Below are 19,742 nucleotides of genomic sequence, written 5' to 3' on the forward strand. Positions count from 1 at the left end.
TAGTAGACACAAAAGTTATTTAAATAAATATAACGAATAAAATTAACGGCAAAAAGGGTCACACATATAATATCTGGTAAGTAAAATCATTTAATTTCAGACGGACGGCATAATAAAGCGGCTGCAGTCTCTCTGCAGCATGTCAGCTTCCAGTGTAGACAGCGTCATTGATTATAAAGGTAGCGATTTGCTTTTTACGTGACACAACACTTGTGTCCGGTGTAGACAGGGTGTAAATCTATGGGATTTTTGGCCACTTTGAAAGTCCGGTACAGGGAAACCATAAGTCTGATCACTTATGCTATGTTCAGACTGTCAGTCCAAATCAGATTTTTATGCATATCTGATTGGAATCCAATCATATTTAGCGAGTTTGAACGGCAAACAAATCTACACTATATTGCCAAAAGTATTCGCTCACCCATCCAAATAATTGAATTCAAGTGTTCCAATCACTTCCATGGCCACAGGTGTATAAAATGAAGCACCTAAGCATGCAGACTGCTTCTACAAACATTTGTGAAAGAATGGGCCGCTCTCAGGAGCTCAGTGAATTCCAGCGTGGTACTGTGATAGGATGCCACCTGTGCAACAAGTCCAGTCGTGAAATTTCCTCGCTACTAAATATTCCACAGTCAACTGTCAGTGGTATTATAACAAAGTGGAAGCGATTGGGAATGACAGCAACTCAGCCACGAAGTGGTAGGCCACGTAAAATGACAGAGCGGGGTCAGCGGATGCTGAGGCGCATAGTGTGCAGAGGTCGCCAACTTTCTGCAGAGTCAATCGCTACAGACCTCCAAAGTTCATGTGGCCTTCAGATTAGCTCAAGAACAGTGCGTAGAGAGCTTCATGGAATGGGTTTCCATGGCCGAGCAGCTGCATCCAAGCCATACATCACCAAGTGCAATGCAAAGCGTCGGATGCAGTGGTGTAAAGCACGCCGCCACTGGACTCTAGAGCAGTGGAGACGCGTTCTCTGGAGTGACGAATCACGTTTCTCCATCTGGCAATCTGATGGACGAGTCTGGGTTTGGCGGTTGCCAGGAGGAAAAAAAAGCAAAGCAAGGTCCATAAAGACATGGATGAGTGAGTTTGGTGTGGAAGAACTTGACTGGCCTGCACAGAGTCCTGACCTCAACCCGATAGAGCACCTTTGGGATGAATTAGAGCGAAGACTGCGAGCCAGGCCTTCTCGTCCAACATCAGTGTCTGACCTCACAAATGCGCTTCTGAAAGAATGGTCAAAAATTCCCATAAACACACTCCTAAACCTTGTGGAAAGCCTTCCCAGAAGAGTTGAAGCTGTTATAGCTGCAAAGGGTGGGCCAACGTCATATTAAACCCTATGGATTAAGAATGGGATGTCACTTAAGTTCATATGCGTCTAAAGGCAGATGAGCGAATACTTTTGGCAATATAGTGTATATTCATTTGTGGTTTGAAATCCTATTCAAAACGCATTTCTGGAAAACTGTTTCAGTCTGACCGCTCTGATCAGATCTCAAGTGGCATTTTGCCATATGCACTTTTTCACGCTACATAAAATCACGTTAGATGTCACACATTGTTGCAGGAAACATGCTGGCAGTGGTGGCGGAAATAAACTGTGTGGTGGCGGAGTCTAGCTTAGAATATTATTAATGAAATCTTCCCGAGTGCATTCTGAAGTTCGACAGCCACATCATTTCATCAGTGGTGGCTACCACACGAGTTCACCAGTCACTGCTAGTCTGTCTGGACCACACACTGCTTTGAACTATGATACCGGCGGAGAAATAAAGCGCCAGCCTCCTCCGTCTCTGCCGCTCCCTTATAAGGCCTAGTCCAGTGCTGCAGCTACTCATTGTCATGTTATAAGCTAAAATCTCTATTCCATTCCCCTCCATGTTGTTTTTTTTTTTTTTGCATAATGATGCAACATCATTGCTATAGCAACCAATGCACATAGGAACACACAAATCGAATCTGATCAGCTGTGATACACAGTGTGGACAGTCAATCATGAAAACTGGATTCCGATCGGATGCACAAAAAAATCTGATTTTTTTGCAATTCCGTTTGGTGACGCCATGTTTTACCACATTGTATGGGCCAATCTGCATAGTGAGACAGATGTTTAAATCACACGGTTAAGAAGTAATAACAGGTTGACTGAAGAGCTTTGCAGTCATTGCTAATTATAGTTGCATCGCAACAGCACTGATGTTATTAGTGTGTCAGTGATGGAGGTTTTTTTGTGGGACTGCTGCTGTTGAATCAGATACCACTAATGTTACTCAGGATATGACATCAACAGTAGCACTGTGGCCCTTTTGGCCAACTGAACAGGCTGCAATGCAGCACTGACTACCACAGCCTCTCTCTCTTTCTCTCTCTTTTTCTCTCTCTCTCTCTCTCTCTCTGTCTGTTTTTCATTCTGTGACTCACACAAACAGCTAACACAGCATCATTACTTCATCCATGGCTGCATAATCGTATAGTTTATATAAAAATGTAAGTATAATCTGTGAATGTATTAAGCCTTTTTCAAATAATAAATTTTTAAGTAAGCTTTGCAAAATTTGCTGCCAGCTTTCCCAGTACTGACTTGTTTTGAGTGTTCTCACTGGTGTTGCAAGGGTGTTGTGTGTATTAAGAAAGTAAATAGGGTCAAATCTGATTTTATGCTGACTTTAGGCATATGATGTGTGTTCTGTGCAGGTAATGTGTAGTTTCAGTGTGAAAGAGTTTGGAGATCGACTCACCCCATTCCACTCCACACTGCCTTCATCTCTGGCGTCACTGCCGCAGTCGTGCTTACCACTGGACAAGGATGCAATGCTCCTCCGCCTTTCTCCATCTCTCTGGGGGTCCACTGATGCTCCCTGACACAAGCGTAATATTTTTTACATACATAAATCAGTGTATGTATGATGGTTATATATGGAGGAACAAAGCTACCTAAATTTAAATAAAAATAATAAATAAATATATTTGCAAAGAAATGTAAAAAATGAAAAAGTTTACACAGAAATAAATAAATCAATTTTAAATCTGACATAATATATAATAATATATATATTAGTATTATTTATTAGTAGTATATATTATTTATTTGTATTATTTATTATAATTTTTCATCACCTTATTTTTATTTATTTATAAGATTTGAAAATGTATTTATTTCTATGTACAAATTGTACACAAAAATATTGGCACCCTTGGTAAATATGAGCAAAGAAGGCTGTGAAAAAAATGTCTTTATTGTCTATCCTTTTGATCTTTCATTCAAAATATTCACAAAAATATATCCTCTAATGGATATCAAACAATTGCAAACATAACACAAGTTTTAACAAAAAATAAATAAATAATTTAGTCAAATATATGTGACACAATTATTGTCACCCTTTTATTCAATACTTTTTGTAACCTCTCTTTGCCAAGATAACAGCTCTGAGTCTTCTCCTATAATGCCTAATGAGGTTGGAGAACATCTGGCAAGGGATCTGAGACCATTCCTCCATACAGTATCTCTCCAGATCCTTCAAATTCAGAGGTCCATGTTGGTGGACTCTCCTCTTTAGTTCACCCCACAGGTTTTCTATGAGGTTCAGGTCAGGGGACTGGGATGGCCATGGCAGAACCTTGATTTTGTGGTCAGTGAACCATTTTTGTGTTGATTTTGATGTTTGTTTTGAATCATTGTCTTGCTGGAAGATCCAACCATGGCCCATTGTAAGCTTTCTGGCAGAGGCAGCCAGGTTTAGATTTTTTATCTGTTGGTATTTGATAGAGTCCATGATGCCATGTATCCGAACAAGATGTCCAGGACCTTTGGCATAAAAACAGCCCCAAAATGTTAAAGATCCACCACCATATTTAACCGTGGCCATGAGGTACTTTTCTGTATGGCTACCTCTCTGTGTGCGCCAAACCCATATCTGGTGTTTGCTGCCAAAAAGCTCTATTTTTGTTTTATCTGACCACAGAACCTGGTCGCATTTGAAGTTCCAGTATTGTTTGGCAAACTGAAGATGCTTGAATTGTTGTTGGATGAGAGCAGAGGCTTTTTTCTTGTAACCCTCCCAAAAAACTTGTGATGTTGGTGACATCTGATTGTAGTTTTTGGAGACTATCTGACCCCAAGACCCAACTAATTTCTGCAATTCTCCAGCTGTGATCCTTGGATATTCTTTGGCCACTTGAACCATCCTCGTCACTGTGTGTGGAGACAATACAGACACACATACTCTTCCAGGTCGATTCTTAAGATCTTCAGTTGATTGGAACTTAATTACTTAATTGTTGCCCTGATGGTGAAAATGGGCATTTGCAATGCTTTAGCTATTTTCTTATAGCCATCTTCCATTTTGTGAAGCTCAACAACCTTTTGCTGCACATCATAACTTTATTCTTTGGTCTTACCCACTGTGACTGATGACTAAGGGAATTTGGCTTGTGTGTTACCTCATATTTATACCCCTCTGAAACAGGGAGTCATGGCTGAACAGTTTCATGTTCCTAGTCACCCTGGTGTACTAAAAAATGTAAAATATGAATGGGAATATACTTCAGATATATTTTACTCAGAATTTCTAGGGGTGCCAATAATTGTGCCACACATAAATTTGACAAAAATATTTGTTTTTTGATAAATCTTGTGTTCTGTTTGCAATTGTTTGATATCCTTTAGAGGATATATTTTTGTGAATATTTCGAATATTTTTGGCCACCACTATATATATATATATATATATATATATATATATATATATAATATTTATCTTCTTCTTCTTCTTCTTTCGGCTGCTCCCGTTAGGGGTCGCCACAGCGGACCATCCGTGATCCGCATATTTTACTTGGCACAGGTTTTACGCCGGATAAATTCATTTATATATTTTATATTTATTTATAACATATATTTACGTTGACATATTTGTTATTTATTTTTAATTTAGGCAGCTGTGGTCCTCCATAGTTAAAGGGCAGTCTCCATGAATACGCTAAACGTTTTTAAAATTAGTATTAGAGGCACAAATCCCATGTTTTTATACTCAGAACAAGTAGATATATTAGACAAACAAAAATAAAATCTAGCATGAAAATTAGCTAGTTTCAAATACATCAAATGACATTTTTGAATGTATTATAATTATAATCATTTATTATAAAATCTATATTATTATATTATAATTTATACTATTTCTAATAAAAAGTAATTCGATTTTTAAAATACATTTTAGATATTTAATTTTGATATTGATTTAATATTTATTGCACAGAATATCACAGAAATCAGGGTTTAAAACTGTATTTAGACAGTCTAAAATTTTGGTAACAGGGTTGCAAACATTGCAAATCTATTAAAAAATTATTGTAAAATAAACACCATGTATAATATTAAGTTTGAGCTCCGGAGCATAATGATCAACATTTTCTGAAGGTTAAGCACCTCTGTTTACTGACCATTTGGTGAAAAACAACCAAAAATTAATAAGAGTTTCGGGCCCTATTTTGTACCCTACTTGTGGAAAGTGCTGTGTATGACAGTTACAGATGTTATCAGACCTGTCTGCGAGATCTCATGGCACAATCCTCTAGAGTCTCGGCCGCCTCCAGTTTCCCCTGCTTACGGTACAGGGCGGCCAAATTCTTCAGTGTGGTGTTTACTGTGGGACTGTGTATAAACACACACATACACAACAGATTCACTCTGATACAAGTCAGAATGCCAACAGATTTCACATTCACTAAATTTGCATTTCCTGGAGGCAATACCAGTCCTTGCAAGGCAGCAAAGAATAGTGTTTAAATTTAAGGAAAGCTTAGGTTTGGGGCCCGGGCAGCTCAGTGAGTATTGACGCTGACTACCAACCCTGGAGTCACGAGTTTGAATCCAGGGCGTGCTGAGTGACTCCAGCCAGGTCTCCTAAGCAACCAAATTGGCCCTGTTGCTAGGGAGGGTAGAGTCACATAGGGTAACCTCCTCTTGGTTGCGATTAGTGATTCTCGCTCTCAGTGGGGCGTGTGGTAAATTGTGCGTGGATCGCGGAGAGTAGCATGAGCCTCCACATGCAGAGTCAACTAGCCACGTGATAAGATGCACGGATTAAGGGTCTCAGAAGCAGAGGCAACTGAGACTTGTCCTCCGCCACCCGGACTGAGGTGAGTAACCGCGCCACCACGAAGACCTACTAAGTAGTGGGAATTGGGCATTCCAAATTGGGAGAACATTTTGGGTTTCATTTCTGCGTAAATTAAATGCTGCATCAGAGCCACTTTGCCATTTTCATGATACAAGAATCAACAAATAATATAAGAATGTCTTTACGGTATAAAAAACAGTTAAATGGATGAATGAGGGAAAAGACCAAATCACAACCACACCTACAATTGCAAAACAAAATTAAGGACCTTATTACACATTTGGCTGCAGTTTCCCAGTGAAATGTCCAGCGGGGGGCGCCAAAAGCGAGTGAAATGGTGTCGTAATCAGACAAGTTTTTAAGATGAGTATTAGGATGGAGGTTTTAATGAATAAAACGTACCTTACTAACCTAAACCTAACCAATAGTGTCCTAAAATCAAATGAGAGGTAGAAACGAAACAGACATCTTTACCCTCAACCAATGCCTAAACCCAACCGATAGCATCCAAAAACAAAAAGAGAAATGAAAAGCAGATTTTCTGAAGCAACCACGTCATCTCGTGTCGCTTCTATGACACTTTGTTTCACATGCCAGCTTGCATGCTTGACTGGTCTCGAATTGCGGTCTACCAAGTCCAAACTCCATCACTCTATCAGGTGAGCTATCGCAGAAGCTAATCACACTGGAATAAGTGTGTAAATGTAGGTGAGTCTGTAATATATGCGTTAAAATGTATAGTTTTTCAAATGATGCGTTATAGTAAAAGCGTTTGAGTAATAGTGCGAAAAATAAGCATTTATAAAGTCATAATCAGCCGTTGTACCTGTGATTTTTGTTTAAGTGAATAAAACGCACAGTTGTAGTGCCTCTAGTGTTCATTTCTCCAGGAAACTGCGGCGAAATGTAGAATTCCACACGTAAAAGTCAGTTTGCAAAAAGTAGTAATGTTAACTTTATGAGACTAGGGTGAAAAAAATAATTGGTGGGTTTTCTTATGAAATATTTTTTTTAATAATTATTATTATTTTATTTTTTTGCATAATAAAGACAGTAATAACTCTCAAGTTTATTTTCTCACCTGTTCACCTTACAGGCTTTATACCAGCCGCCATATTCTCCATAATGATTGCCCTCTGACAACTTTCCCTGTGAGAGAGTGAGAGACAAGAGAGAGTGAGACAGACAGAGAGACAGTGAAGAGAGTACACAAGGGAACAAAATCCTCTTCGCTGTCAATTATTCAGTTTGCAGTAGTGACCACAGAGGAAATGGAGTTTGCTGTAAATACATCTATTAGCCTCTAAAATGAGCATCTACAGGTCACATGACTGTTTCTTTCTCTCTCACACACACGTTGGTGCGGCTATCATTATAAGGACTCTCCATAGACACAATGATTTTTTTATTCTGTACGAACTTTAGATTCTATCCCCTAACCCTCACACAAAACTTCCTGCATTTTTACATTTCACACACACACACAGTGACAAACCTACTTTGCTCTCTTCTCTCTCTTCAGCGTGCATCCAGATGGGTTTATTCTCAGCTGTAGACACACACACACACACAGTCTTCTGTTTAGACTTGTCTTGATTTACTGATGTATGAAACAGCAATAAAGTCATTTAGAAACACAGTTCTGCTTGTTTTGGTAGTTTTAACTGTTTTGGATCTCTTTCAAACAGCAAATCTGAATCTTTGACATTAAAGTATGTTTTGATAGTGGTGGACAATACCAAGTTACCAGAGTTTTGCATGAGTAACAATAACTAGTAACTATGGGATTGCCAATATGAAACAATTTTGATTCCCTTTTGTCAAATCTGTATCATTTTTGTTAGAATGTACAACAATGCACACCATGTTCATAAAACTGACAAGCTCACAAAATAAAGGCAGCATGAAAGGGTGAATCTCACAAACAGGACACATCTGGGTCATATTTCATTTCAAAAGGTAAATAAATAAATTCTACTTTACAGAAAGAAAATGAAGTCTATTTCTAGGACCATCAAAATGTTTTGCATTGTGACATTATTTTCAACATATGACAATTAAACACATTAAACGCCCCCTCCCACCACCACCAAGTGTCAGTACTCTATAATGTGAATGATCATGCAGGAAAACCTCATTTTATTACTGTAATAGAAAAAAAAAATGATATCATTAAATGTTAAAGTACATTGTAAAGTACAATTGTAAGTATGCATCATGGAAGTATCATACTGAATTTATTTCTTAATCTTATTTCTAACTTTTGATTTGAGTGAATATAGTACAAATAATAATAATTCAACAGAAATATAGAGGAAAAACAATCAATCTCATGTTGATTTATTGAAATGAAGTGTGCAAAAATCAACAAAAATGATTTACAAAATCATTATTTAAAACAGTCTGATCCAAAGAGATATATCAATTTAAAAAAGAAAAAAAAAAAAAGGAATATGGCAACACATTTGATATAGAAAAGGAAATGAAACCACAAATGATGGTTAACATATTAAAATAACAGAATCGTTTGAGGTGTAAAATCAAACAGTGAGAGTTATAGACCAAGTAAAAAAAGCACAGATACAAACCATCTGTTCATGTATTCATACACTCAAGTTCTTCTGCTTTCACATTCATTTCTGAGACACTGCACATACAAGCAGCTCACTATCCTCATTCTGTTTCCATATTTGAAAGACAACATGTGTCATCTCCACAGCAAAAGTACATAAAACTTATATACATACTGTACATGGCTAGATAAATAATTGTAACATTAACACTTTACATTAAGACTGTATTTGTTGACATCAGTTAAAGCAAAAGTTAACATGAAAGCATAATGAACAATATTTTACAGCATTTATTAATATTGGTTAATGTTTGGTTAATTTCTACATATACTAATACATTTTTACATTAAAAGTTGTATTTGTTGAATGTTAACATCAGTTTATGCAATAGTTAACTAAACAAAGAATAAACAATACCTTTACAACATTTATCAATTTTGGGTAATGATAATTTCTACATATACTAACATATATATGTGTGTATGTATATATATATATATATATATATATATATATATATATATATATATATATATATAATAAAAGAAGTTTGTTATATGTTAACATCAGTTAACATGACTGAACAATGAACAATACCTTAATAGCATTAATTAATCTTGGTTAAGGTAGATTTTGTCATATACTTATGTATTTTTTACATTTAAAGTTGTATATGTTTAATGTTAACATCGTTTAATGCAATATTGAACATGAACGAACAATGAACAATACCTTTATAGCATTTATTAATCTTGGTTAATGTTATTTTCTATATTTACTAATAAATTATTGACATTAAAAGTTGTATATATAACAATGAACAAAAGTTTTATAAATTATCATCAACCAATTTTAATAAATGCTATAAAAAAAATAAAAAAAAATGAAATCATTATTAATTCATGATATGTAATGCATTAACTAATGTTATTGAATACAACCTTATTGTAAAGTGTTACCGTAACATTGAGTTCCAAAACACTAACGTCTTTTCTGGTAAGTGTGAATTAATCCGATATTTTCATTGTTACTTAAAAGATGTTTTACTGGTTGTGATTTTATTGTTGATGTCTATGTTTGCTCCATGGCCGGCGCTGTTTGGTTGTAAACCAGAGGTCAGGTGTGCGGAGGGGTCGTGATATCAAAGGTTAGGGATCGGCTGGTGAGGTCACAATAGTTCGGTTTTGCAACATCGCAGAGTGAGAGAAAAAAAAAAGTTTTTTTGTAAGAATGCAGCATGCAGTCTGTCAGCTAACCGTAAAGTGGCATAATCAAGAAACGATCGTACCATCAACAGATCCAAACTCTTTCTCATGGGCTCGTGTCAAGATCTCTTTGTACAGGATCTCTGCTTCCTTGTACTTGCCCTGTTTCAGATAGCACGACGCCTGCAGGAAGACAAATACAAATAAATCTTTTAATTTCCGGTTGCATTAGGCTCGGGGCAAAAATGCTTCTGAAAGTGACAAAAATGCCCCCGAAATTGACAAAAAAACACCCCAAATATTTAAAATATGGGGCAAAAAAAAAACAACAACATTTGTTGTATTATATGATATTCTATACAGACTGTAGTGACTATTTCAATTAATTAATTCAACTGAAATACTTGACATAAATGGACGAAACTCTGTGTTTTATAGTAGAAAAGCTATGTCTTCATAATGCTAAAGAATACCCCTGAATATCATTCCCAGAATAATTTATTGAATATATTCACCAAGTTGTTCTTGGTCTTTGCGACATTGGGGTCGTCAGGTCCGAGTCTTTTCTCATAGATATCTAGAGCTCTGCAGTAATAATACTCCACCTCCTCATACTTCCCCTGATTCTGACACAGCAGCGCCAGATTATTCAGCTGCTTCGCCACATCTGGATGGTCCCGCCCCAACACCTGACCATTGAAGGCGAGACAGGTGAGAAAACAGTCAAAGGGATGGTTATAGAGACAAAAAAAGTCAAATGTGTATTCAAATATTACGCTAATCAAACGACAAAAAAAAGGATTTTGTATAATACTTTTATACTCTGATACAAAGTTTGGAAAACAAGCATTTGATAAATTCTGGAAATGCAAATTAGGGCAGTTGACATGACATATGTCCACTGTAATCTCATTAAAAAATTATACAAATATTTTGAAATAGAATATTTTACACATAAAATATTTAAAATATTTATTTAAAATATAAAATGAGGCCTGTCAATCGATTGCACGGCAATCCATTTAGCAAGTTCATCAATCTGTCCGAGACTGATTTATTACAAGAGCTTTTCTAAGGATGCATCAGTGTACACATGGAGTGTCTCACTTTGGTTGCACCGCGTCATAAACAGCGTTTTTAGGTTGCTATATCAAGTTAAATGTAGTTTGAAACTGGAAAACAAGTCTTGAGAATTCTCAATTCAGAATTGTGCTCTGTCCAGTTATGTTCAAAAGCAAGAGCACGTCTTCATCTTGCGCTGTCGTTAGTGTCACGCAAGCCTGAGTGCTGTTTGTTCTCTGTACATCTGAGCATTGCCAATACAGCTGGAGTTTCACTTACTGCCCCCTGCTGAAAACAGGTGCTACTTCAAGCATTAATTGCTCTGATGCTTGGAAATATTCCATTTTAAAGTCCGGAGGCGTGATTAATCGTGTTATTTATTATATAATTAATCACACTGAATAAACACGTTAAATCAACAGCCCTAATAAAAATACATAAAAATAAGAGCTAGTACCATTTTAACTTGATCATTAAGGCATGATATTTACTATTTTGTGGCGTGACACTCTTATTTTGTTGATTTTTACAGTCGTTTCCATATATGGAATTTCTGTAGATAATACAAATTTGAAGGAAACATCAAGGTAAACTGTTAATTGTTAGCTTTAAAGGGATAGTTCATGCAAAAATGAAAATTATCTCATCATTTTCTAACCCTCATGCCATCCCAGATATTTAAGTCATTTTTTTTACTATCAATCTCCACTTTCACTTCAACACTATTCTAATTTTGTTTTTGGCGATTCGCATTCTTCGTGCATATCGCCATCTACTGGGCATGGAGGAGAATTTATAGTAAAAAAAGGACTTAAATATTGATCCGTTTCTCACCCACACCTATCATATCACTTCAGAAGATATGGATTTTACCACTGGAGTCGTATGGATTACTTTTATGCTAACTTTGTGCAGAAGAAAGAAAGTCAGACACATCTGGGATGGCATGAGAGAATTTTCATTTTTGGGTGAACTAACCCTTTAAAGCTATGAAATGTCCACTCAATTTAAACCGTCCTGCATTGTGACATGTTAAACTCTGTGTTGGCAAAAGTAATCACAATCCTAATTACTTAACTTTTAGTTACTTTCTAAAACACTTTTCACAGAAAAGTTTTATTTTGTTCCACTCAAGGAACTGACCCTTCGGCTGTCACAGAAACACAGATGTACAACCCCAATTCCGAAAAAAGTTGGGACAGTATGATAAATGCTAATAAAAACAAAAAGTAGTGATCTGTAAATTATATTCACCCTTTGCTCTATTGAAAGCACTACAACTAAACATTATCGGGCTGAAGTGGAACCCTCCACCCTGCCCTGAGCGTTCGCGGCTGGATGATTGGTTTCTGGGCTCGGAGCATGACTCACGGCCACACCCCGGTACATTTCTTCCCGGAAATGCACGAGGAGCTAAAGAAGTCATGGAAGGCACCTTTTTCTGCCCATTCACGCTTCGCGGGCTCGTTTATCGTGCCAAAGCGAGGAGGAGGGTCGCGCCCGATCTTGGATCTGCGTGCTTTGAACAAAGCCTTTCACAGGCTTCTGTTCAAGATGTTAACGCAGAAGCGCATCCTGACGTCAGTACGACATCAGGATTGGTTCGCGGCCATCGACCTGAAGGTCCCGTTCGCATGCGCTTGCATCACATGTCGCATCCCGCCCGCCACCTCCTCCTCTGGAGTCAGCAGACGTAGAAGTCGCTGCGAGCCACTCACTTTCCGGGCGTCCTCAACCGTGCAGCGGACGTGCTCTCACAGCAGGTAATGCTCTGTGGGGAGTGGGGACTCCACCCCACATAGTCCAGCTGATTTGGGAGAGATTCGAGGAGGCGCAGGTAGACCTGTTCACCTCCCAAAAGTTCTCTCACTGCCCCCTTTGGTACTCCCTGTCCGAGGGTCTCCTCGGAACGGGTGCATTGGCGCACAGCTGGCCAAGTATACGTCTCCTCCAGTGAGCCTCATTGCACAGACTCTGTACAAAGTCAGGGAGCATGAGCAGCAAGTCCTGTTTGTTGCGCCATACTGGCCCAACCGGACTTGGTTCTCGGATCTGATGCTCCTGGTAGTAGCACCTCCCTGGCGCATTCCCCTGAGGCAGGACCTTCTCACTCAGTGGCAGGGCATGCTCCAGCACCCGGGGCCGGACCTCTGGAATCTCCACGTCTGGCTCCTAGACAGGACGCAGAAGACCTAGTGGGTTTCCGCCAGCAGTGGTACTCATGATCACTGGTTTTCTTCCCGTGGGGAAGACCCACAGAGATGCGCCATCAGGTCTGTGCTGTCTTCCCTTCAGGAAGGGTTGGAGAGACGGCTGTCTCCCTCAACCCTGAAAGTGTACATGGCTGCCATAGCAGCTTACCTCGACACACTGGACAGTTGGCCCTCACGACAGCGCGACCTGATCAACAGGTTCCTCAAGGGTGCGAGGAGGTTGAATCCTTCTAGACTGCGCCTGATCCCCTCTTGGATCTCTCTGCGGTCCTACCTGCCCTACAGAGAGCCCCCTTTGAGCCCCTGGTGCAGGCCGAGCTCAGTACTTTGTCTCTGAAGATGGCCCTCCTGCTGGCGCACTTCCATCGAAAGGGTGGGGGACCTGCAGGCGCTCTCTGTTACCAGCAAATGCCTGGAGTTTGGGCCGGCACACTCTCACGTGATCTTGAGACTCCGGCCCGGTTACGTGCCCAAAGTTCCCACCACTCCTTTTCGGGACCAGGTGGTAAACCTACAAGCACTCCCTTCAGAGGAGGAAGACCCGGCCTTGCCGTTGCTGTGTCCAGTTCGCGCCCTGCGAATCTATCTGGACCGCACGCAGAGCTTTATACACTAGGAGCAGCTCTTTGTCTGTTTTGGAGGACAGCAGAAGGGGAAAGCTGTCTCCAAGCAGAGGCTAGCCCATTGGATTGTGGATGCCATTTCACTTGCATACCAATCTCAGGACTTGCCGTGCCCCTTGGGAGTCTGGGCGCAGCAAGGTGTTGCATCCTCCTGGGCACTGGCAAGGGGGATCTCTCTAGCAGGCACATGCAGAGCTGTGGGTTGGGCTACACCCAATACCTTTGCAAGCTTTTATAACCTACGCATAGACCCGGTTTCGACCCAGTGTTACGCGGTAACAGCAGGTAGACCAGGCGGCCGGTTGGGTGTACCGCTTGCATTGCACCTTTCCCCTTTTTCAAAGGTGATAATGTGCACCTTTTTGTCCACAACAGTTTCCCGTATCCAGTGAACCCCGGAGGCCTCTTTAATTCTTAAGCACTGTTCGGTGACGAACTCGGCGGAGGAGTTCAAATTTAAAAAAATTCAAATTTTGGAGCAACATATACTGCCATCCAGCACTGTCTTTTCCAGAGACCTCCCTGCATTTTCCAGCAAGACAACTTCAAACCACCTACTGCCCACAATTGAGAATGTGTGGTGCATTATTAAGCACACCATCCAGCAATGAAGACCCCATACAATTGTGCAGCTAAAGACCTACATAATGGATGATTGGGGGAAAATTCCACTTTCTAAACTTAACAAACTTGTGTCTTCAGTGCCAAAATGCTTAATAAGTGTTATTGGAAGAAATGGTGATGTTTCACAGTGGTAAACACTCGACTGTCCCAACTTTTCTGGAGCATGCTGCAATCATCTGATTTGAAATTACTGTACATTTTCAAAGGTAAAACATCATATACTGTGTAGTTGTAGTGCTTTCAATATAGCAAAGGGTGAATATAATTTACAAATCACTCCTTTTTGTTATTAGCATTTTTCATTCTGTCCCAACTTTTTCAGAATTGGGGTTGTACATATGAACACAATTCAGGATTTAAATGTATAATATTATGTTAGAAATATGTGTAACCCAAGTAATGTTCTTAAAAGTAATTAACTTAAAGGTGCTGTAAGCAATTTTAACGTTCTGAAAATTTCATGTGACTAAGGTTGAATTAGCCACGCCCCTCATTCCAAAACCCCGCCCTCCAGAGATAATTTTGTGACCAAAACCAAGCAAAAGAGCAGCATTGTTTGTTCCTGTGGCTGTCAAATTCAACAGTGGCACAATAGCGCCCTCAACTGACAAACATTATAAATCATAGCCTCAATCATCCGCTTCAAATAAGAACGAGCAAAATGATTGACAGGTGCAAATCGTCAATGTGCACGGTCCGCGGACACATTTTTGTTTGCTGTTTACAAAGTCTACGGCTGTCACAGCGACTGGTGAGATATCTCAGGACACTTATTTCATTAAAATCTTTAAGGGAGTAGGAACATTTTTTGTATACTTTTCCATGAAAGAATTGCTTACAGCACCCATAATGTCAGTAACTATAATATGATTACACAAATGTAAAATATAATGTATTACACTACTTTTTAACTTAAATAGTAATTAGATTACAGTGCCAGTAATTAGTTACTGTATATGGAAGAACATGGCTTTGTAATCAGACTGCATCCAACACAGGCTAAACTCCATCTAAAACTACTTTTAACAGCATTTTCAAATTGTATTTTAATAACTGAGACCCCGTTTCCACCTGGTATTAAGATGCGTCTTGGGTGATCCGATCACATGTGGTCAGGTGAGACACATTGCGGTTTACACTTGGTCGTTTAAATGCGTCTTCTGTGACCACTTGTGATCGGATTTGGAGGGGAGAGTCTCTGATATCATGATAACATACATCAATCACTCTGTCTGTGTGTTCCTGCATGATAATAAACCACGAAAAAGACAAAAGACAAAGAAAGCGTGGGAAAAATTTTTTTCTTCACACAAACAACATTTCGAGCAGAACTGTCCGTTATTTTAGTGTATTAACCTGAGCTACATATGTTCGTGCTTCTCATAAATGTCCCTGCATGTTGATTTCAGACACAATGAAGAAGATCCGTGAAGTTCTCACACTTGTGTATATTTCCGCTTTTTTTATTTTTCTGATCGGACGGTTATTTAATTTTAAAGCCGCTCATAACCGGCAAAGGTGAGGGGGTGGCGCTTCGCTGCTGCCGGGACGCATACAGGACGGATTAGCATTTACACCTCAAATGGGATGTGATCACATGCAATCTGATCACAAAACATTTTAGACCTAGTTTAGACCTGTATTTAGCACTGGCCACATGTGATCGGATCACCAAAAACACATCTTAATACCAGGTGGAAACGGGGTCTGTGTGTGCAGTTTTCATGATTTCATTTTAATTGTTAGACTACAGTACTGTACATGGAATATTTGTACAGTATGGACTAGTGAAGGCAAATAGGACAGTAAAATTTGTGGCTAGTTACATAATCTAAAAACATACTTACACAAATATATATTGACAAAAAGTTAAATGTCTGTGTCCTTTGCTCAACTACCCATTAACTAATAGAACCCAATATGCTGAATATAAAGTAGCTTGCTGTATTAGCAAGTGTTTATTTTAGGGTGAGTTTTTATGATCCAATACCGTCTCTCTGATCTCCAGCGCTCTCTTACACAGCGGTTCTGCTTCTTTGTATTTTCCTCGTTTTCCATACAGCACTGCCAGGTTGTTGAGGGTGGCTGCCACCTGCATTATTCAGGAAATATGGATGTGTGTAATTACAGTGCACTGCAGACAGAAGATTAACCAGAGAAATGCTGTGCTCGTGTGGACTGAAGTCTCACGAGAATTAAACAATACTTCCAGGGACTGTGCACGGATCATCTTAAAGGGACAGTTCACCCAAAAATGAAAACTCTCTGATCATTTACTCACCCTCATGCAATCCCTGATATGTGTGACTTTCTTTCTTTTGCAGAACACAAATTAAGATTTTTCACTGATCAAGTGAATGGTGATCAGACCTTTGTAGCTCCAAAAATCAAATTAAGGCAGCATAAAAGTAATCCATATGACTTCAGTGGCTAAATCCATATCTTCAGAAGCAATATGATAGATCAATATTTAAGTACTTTATTTTTTTTTACTATATATTCTTCTCCCTGCTTAGCCAGTCTCCACTTTAATTTTCACATTCTTCTTCTTGTGTTTTTGGTGATTTGTATTCTTCGTGCATATCGCCCCCTACTGGGAAGGGAGAACAATTTCTAGCAAAAAAAGGACTTCAATATTGTTTTGTTTCTCACCCACACCTATCATATCACTTCAGAAGATATGGATTTAAACACTGGAGTCAGAGGGATTACTTTTATGTTTCCTTTATGTGGTTTTTGGACCTTCAAAGGTCTGATCATCATTCACTTGCATTGTATGGACCTACAGAAGTAAAATATTCCTCTAAAAATCTTTGTTTGTGTTCTGCAGAAGAAAGAAAGTCACACAAATATGGGATGTCATGAGGGTGAGTAAATGATGAGAGAATTTTCATTTTTGGGTGAGCTATCCCTTTAATGGTCAAATAAGAAGCACATTAAAATCATTGTAAAATGATGCTCGGATATTTTATGTCGCCAGCAAAATCATCACAAATATATCAATATATCGACCAGCCTTAGTCTCCAGAGGTTTATCGTGTTTCAGACGAGAGTGGTTTTGTGTTACTTACAGCTGGGTGATCATTGCCCAGGGTCTTTTCTCTGATTGACAGGGCATCATTAAGGAGATGAGCCGCTTCCTTGTATTTATTCTGGTCCCTGAAAGAAAGGAACATCGCATAGTCTTATTTCAGTCTTGGTAATTTTAGTGGGTCTCCCACAGTAATTTTCATGTAATATGCTATACTCTCTTTGATTAAACATGCAATTATTCCACATCAAATGACAGAGAATTTGTTTTCCACTTCTTGAAACAACAAAATTGTCAGTTTCTTGTGGCATAAACAGGGCCGGTTGCATCAACAATGCCATTATCTTAAGACTTCGTTTAAAACTTAGCTAAAGACGCTATAGAAAGCCTGTTGCATAAAACAAGCTCATAGTTGTCTTTAGGAAGACAGTCTAATTTGCATTGCATTGCGGGAAAAGACACTAGGTGTGTCCCAAACCGCACACTTCCGCACTATTTTACGTCATTTTGAAGTGTAAGTAGTGCGAGTAGTATGTTTACACTGAAAATGCAACAAAAAGAAGTGTACTACGAGTACCCGGATGATGCACTTTTTCAACCGTCAAAACGGAGTGTGAAATGTTGGACATTTCATGCCCTCAGTGCATGCAGTTTGCTGTACTTAGCGGAAGGGGCGGAGTTACCGGCAGTGATGTTGATCTGGCAAAACAATTGTAAATAATGGAGAATATGACAGCTAGCGGAACTTCTGTGAAGACAGCACCTTACAAAAGTGAGTTAAATGCTTTACCATCATAGCATGCTGTGTGAATATGTATATAATTGAGATATAAGTGTTGAACTGGATAGCATGCTAAAGCTAGCGGCAACACAATGCTTGGGTCTGAAATGTCACTTCCAACCACTGTTAAACGGCGAACGCTTCCGTGTAGTAAAAAATCGTTAAGTGTTCCAATTGGGATGATATTACACTTTGAAAATTCATAAACTACATGGCTAAGTGCATAGTACATTAAGTGCATAGTGTGTTATTTAGGACACAGCTACTGAACAGCTTAAAAATAAAATGGCCGACAGGGCGCTTAAAGGTGCAGTATGTAAGATTCAGAAACCCTTGTTATTAATGACACCTGTGGCCTTTAAGTGAACTGCAGCCAGCTACCTGTTGCTCGTGCTCGCGCACACACTCATAGGGATGTGAGCGAGCAAGCATCGACCAAAACAATGACGTAACATACAAAGAGGCTGAACGTGATTCACAGACATCATGCTTACAGATGAGGTAGCATAATTAAAATTACACAGTTATGATTGTTTTACTACAAACTTTGAGACTAAACTAAAACTACTTATCAGCTAACATAGCATACAGATACACATATACAGCTACATACTACCGAACTACACCAGACAGTTTACTGTTGCACTGCAGTTATGTTGCACTATTGTATGTTTTGTATGTCATATGTTGTACTATGAATAAGAAACCAGCGTATTTGCTTGAATTTATCCTGTACACCTGACTTATAGTATAAAGAGAAGATCGTTTAAATTATTTGAAAGTTACGAAGCAAGGTAGCTTGTAATTCATCAGCGTTAGCAGGCAAGATCAAGTTAGCTAAAATTACACAGACCAATCTTTATGGCACTATATTTCACATGCTTTGCGGTTATGTAAGCTTACCTGTCCAATAACAAGAACACCAATTCAGGGTCAGTTTTGATCCCCAAAACCGAACGAAGGTCCCTCCAAGAATCAAATGCCCTGCCGATGTTCACTCTAGTTTTCGCTCGACCACGATCACGTTCCCGCTTAGCCAAATGGGATTCAGTAGATAAATGTTTTTTTATTTTATAAATTTTTTGGCTTACTCTGAGTTTGTGTAGGAGTCGGTGTTGTGCTGGGAGCCGGACATTTGCTGGATTCCATCTCTAAGATAACGTTACATAGTGTTGCAGTTTGTTGTCACTGTTGAATAGTGGAAGAGAAGCACTGAGGCAAGACTCTTGGGAGTGCGCATAAACGTCACATCCTTTGGATTTTCCCGGCAAAAGCGACCCGCTCCCTTTGCATGAAAATCAGTCTACAGGCTTTAACCCTAACCCTAACCCTAACCTAGGAAGTCCGGGAAGGGCTCATTTTTTAAGTTGCGTTACAAGCCATTCACACATTGGCAAAAAATGGCGAATATTACATGAAAATTGTTACATACTGCACCTTTAACATAGTTTTCCTTGTGGAACATATTTGCCTGTTAGAAGAATGCAATGCTTCAAAAT

General features: G+C 39.0%; 1 protein-coding gene across 2 annotated transcripts in view; it reads right to left on the bottom strand.

Annotated features, from left to right (window-relative positions):
- LOC127438700 (kinesin light chain 1-like) overlaps positions 1–19,742 on the bottom strand; it is a 51,761-nt gene that overhangs the window by 18,619 nt on the left and 13,400 nt on the right. For both annotated transcript variants that reach the window (XM_051694484.1, XM_051694485.1), the window contains exons 6-13: positions 17,503–17,590; positions 16,422–16,523; positions 10,425–10,598; positions 9,993–10,092; positions 7,631–7,680; positions 7,213–7,280; positions 5,554–5,662; positions 2,748–2,867 (exon numbers count right to left, since the gene is read on the bottom strand). In XM_051694484.1, the coding sequence (XP_051550444.1) occupies positions 2,748–2,867; positions 5,554–5,662; positions 7,213–7,280; positions 7,631–7,680; positions 9,993–10,092; positions 10,425–10,598; positions 16,422–16,523; positions 17,503–17,590 (811 nt within the window). The remainder of the gene's footprint in view (positions 1–2,747; positions 2,868–5,553; positions 5,663–7,212; positions 7,281–7,630; positions 7,681–9,992; positions 10,093–10,424; positions 10,599–16,421; positions 16,524–17,502; positions 17,591–19,742) is intronic.

The sequence above is a fragment of the Myxocyprinus asiaticus genome, chromosome 50, assembly GCF_019703515.2.
Source record: "Myxocyprinus asiaticus isolate MX2 ecotype Aquarium Trade chromosome 50, UBuf_Myxa_2, whole genome shotgun sequence".
NCBI lineage: Eukaryota > Metazoa > Chordata > Actinopteri > Cypriniformes > Catostomidae > Myxocyprinus > Myxocyprinus asiaticus.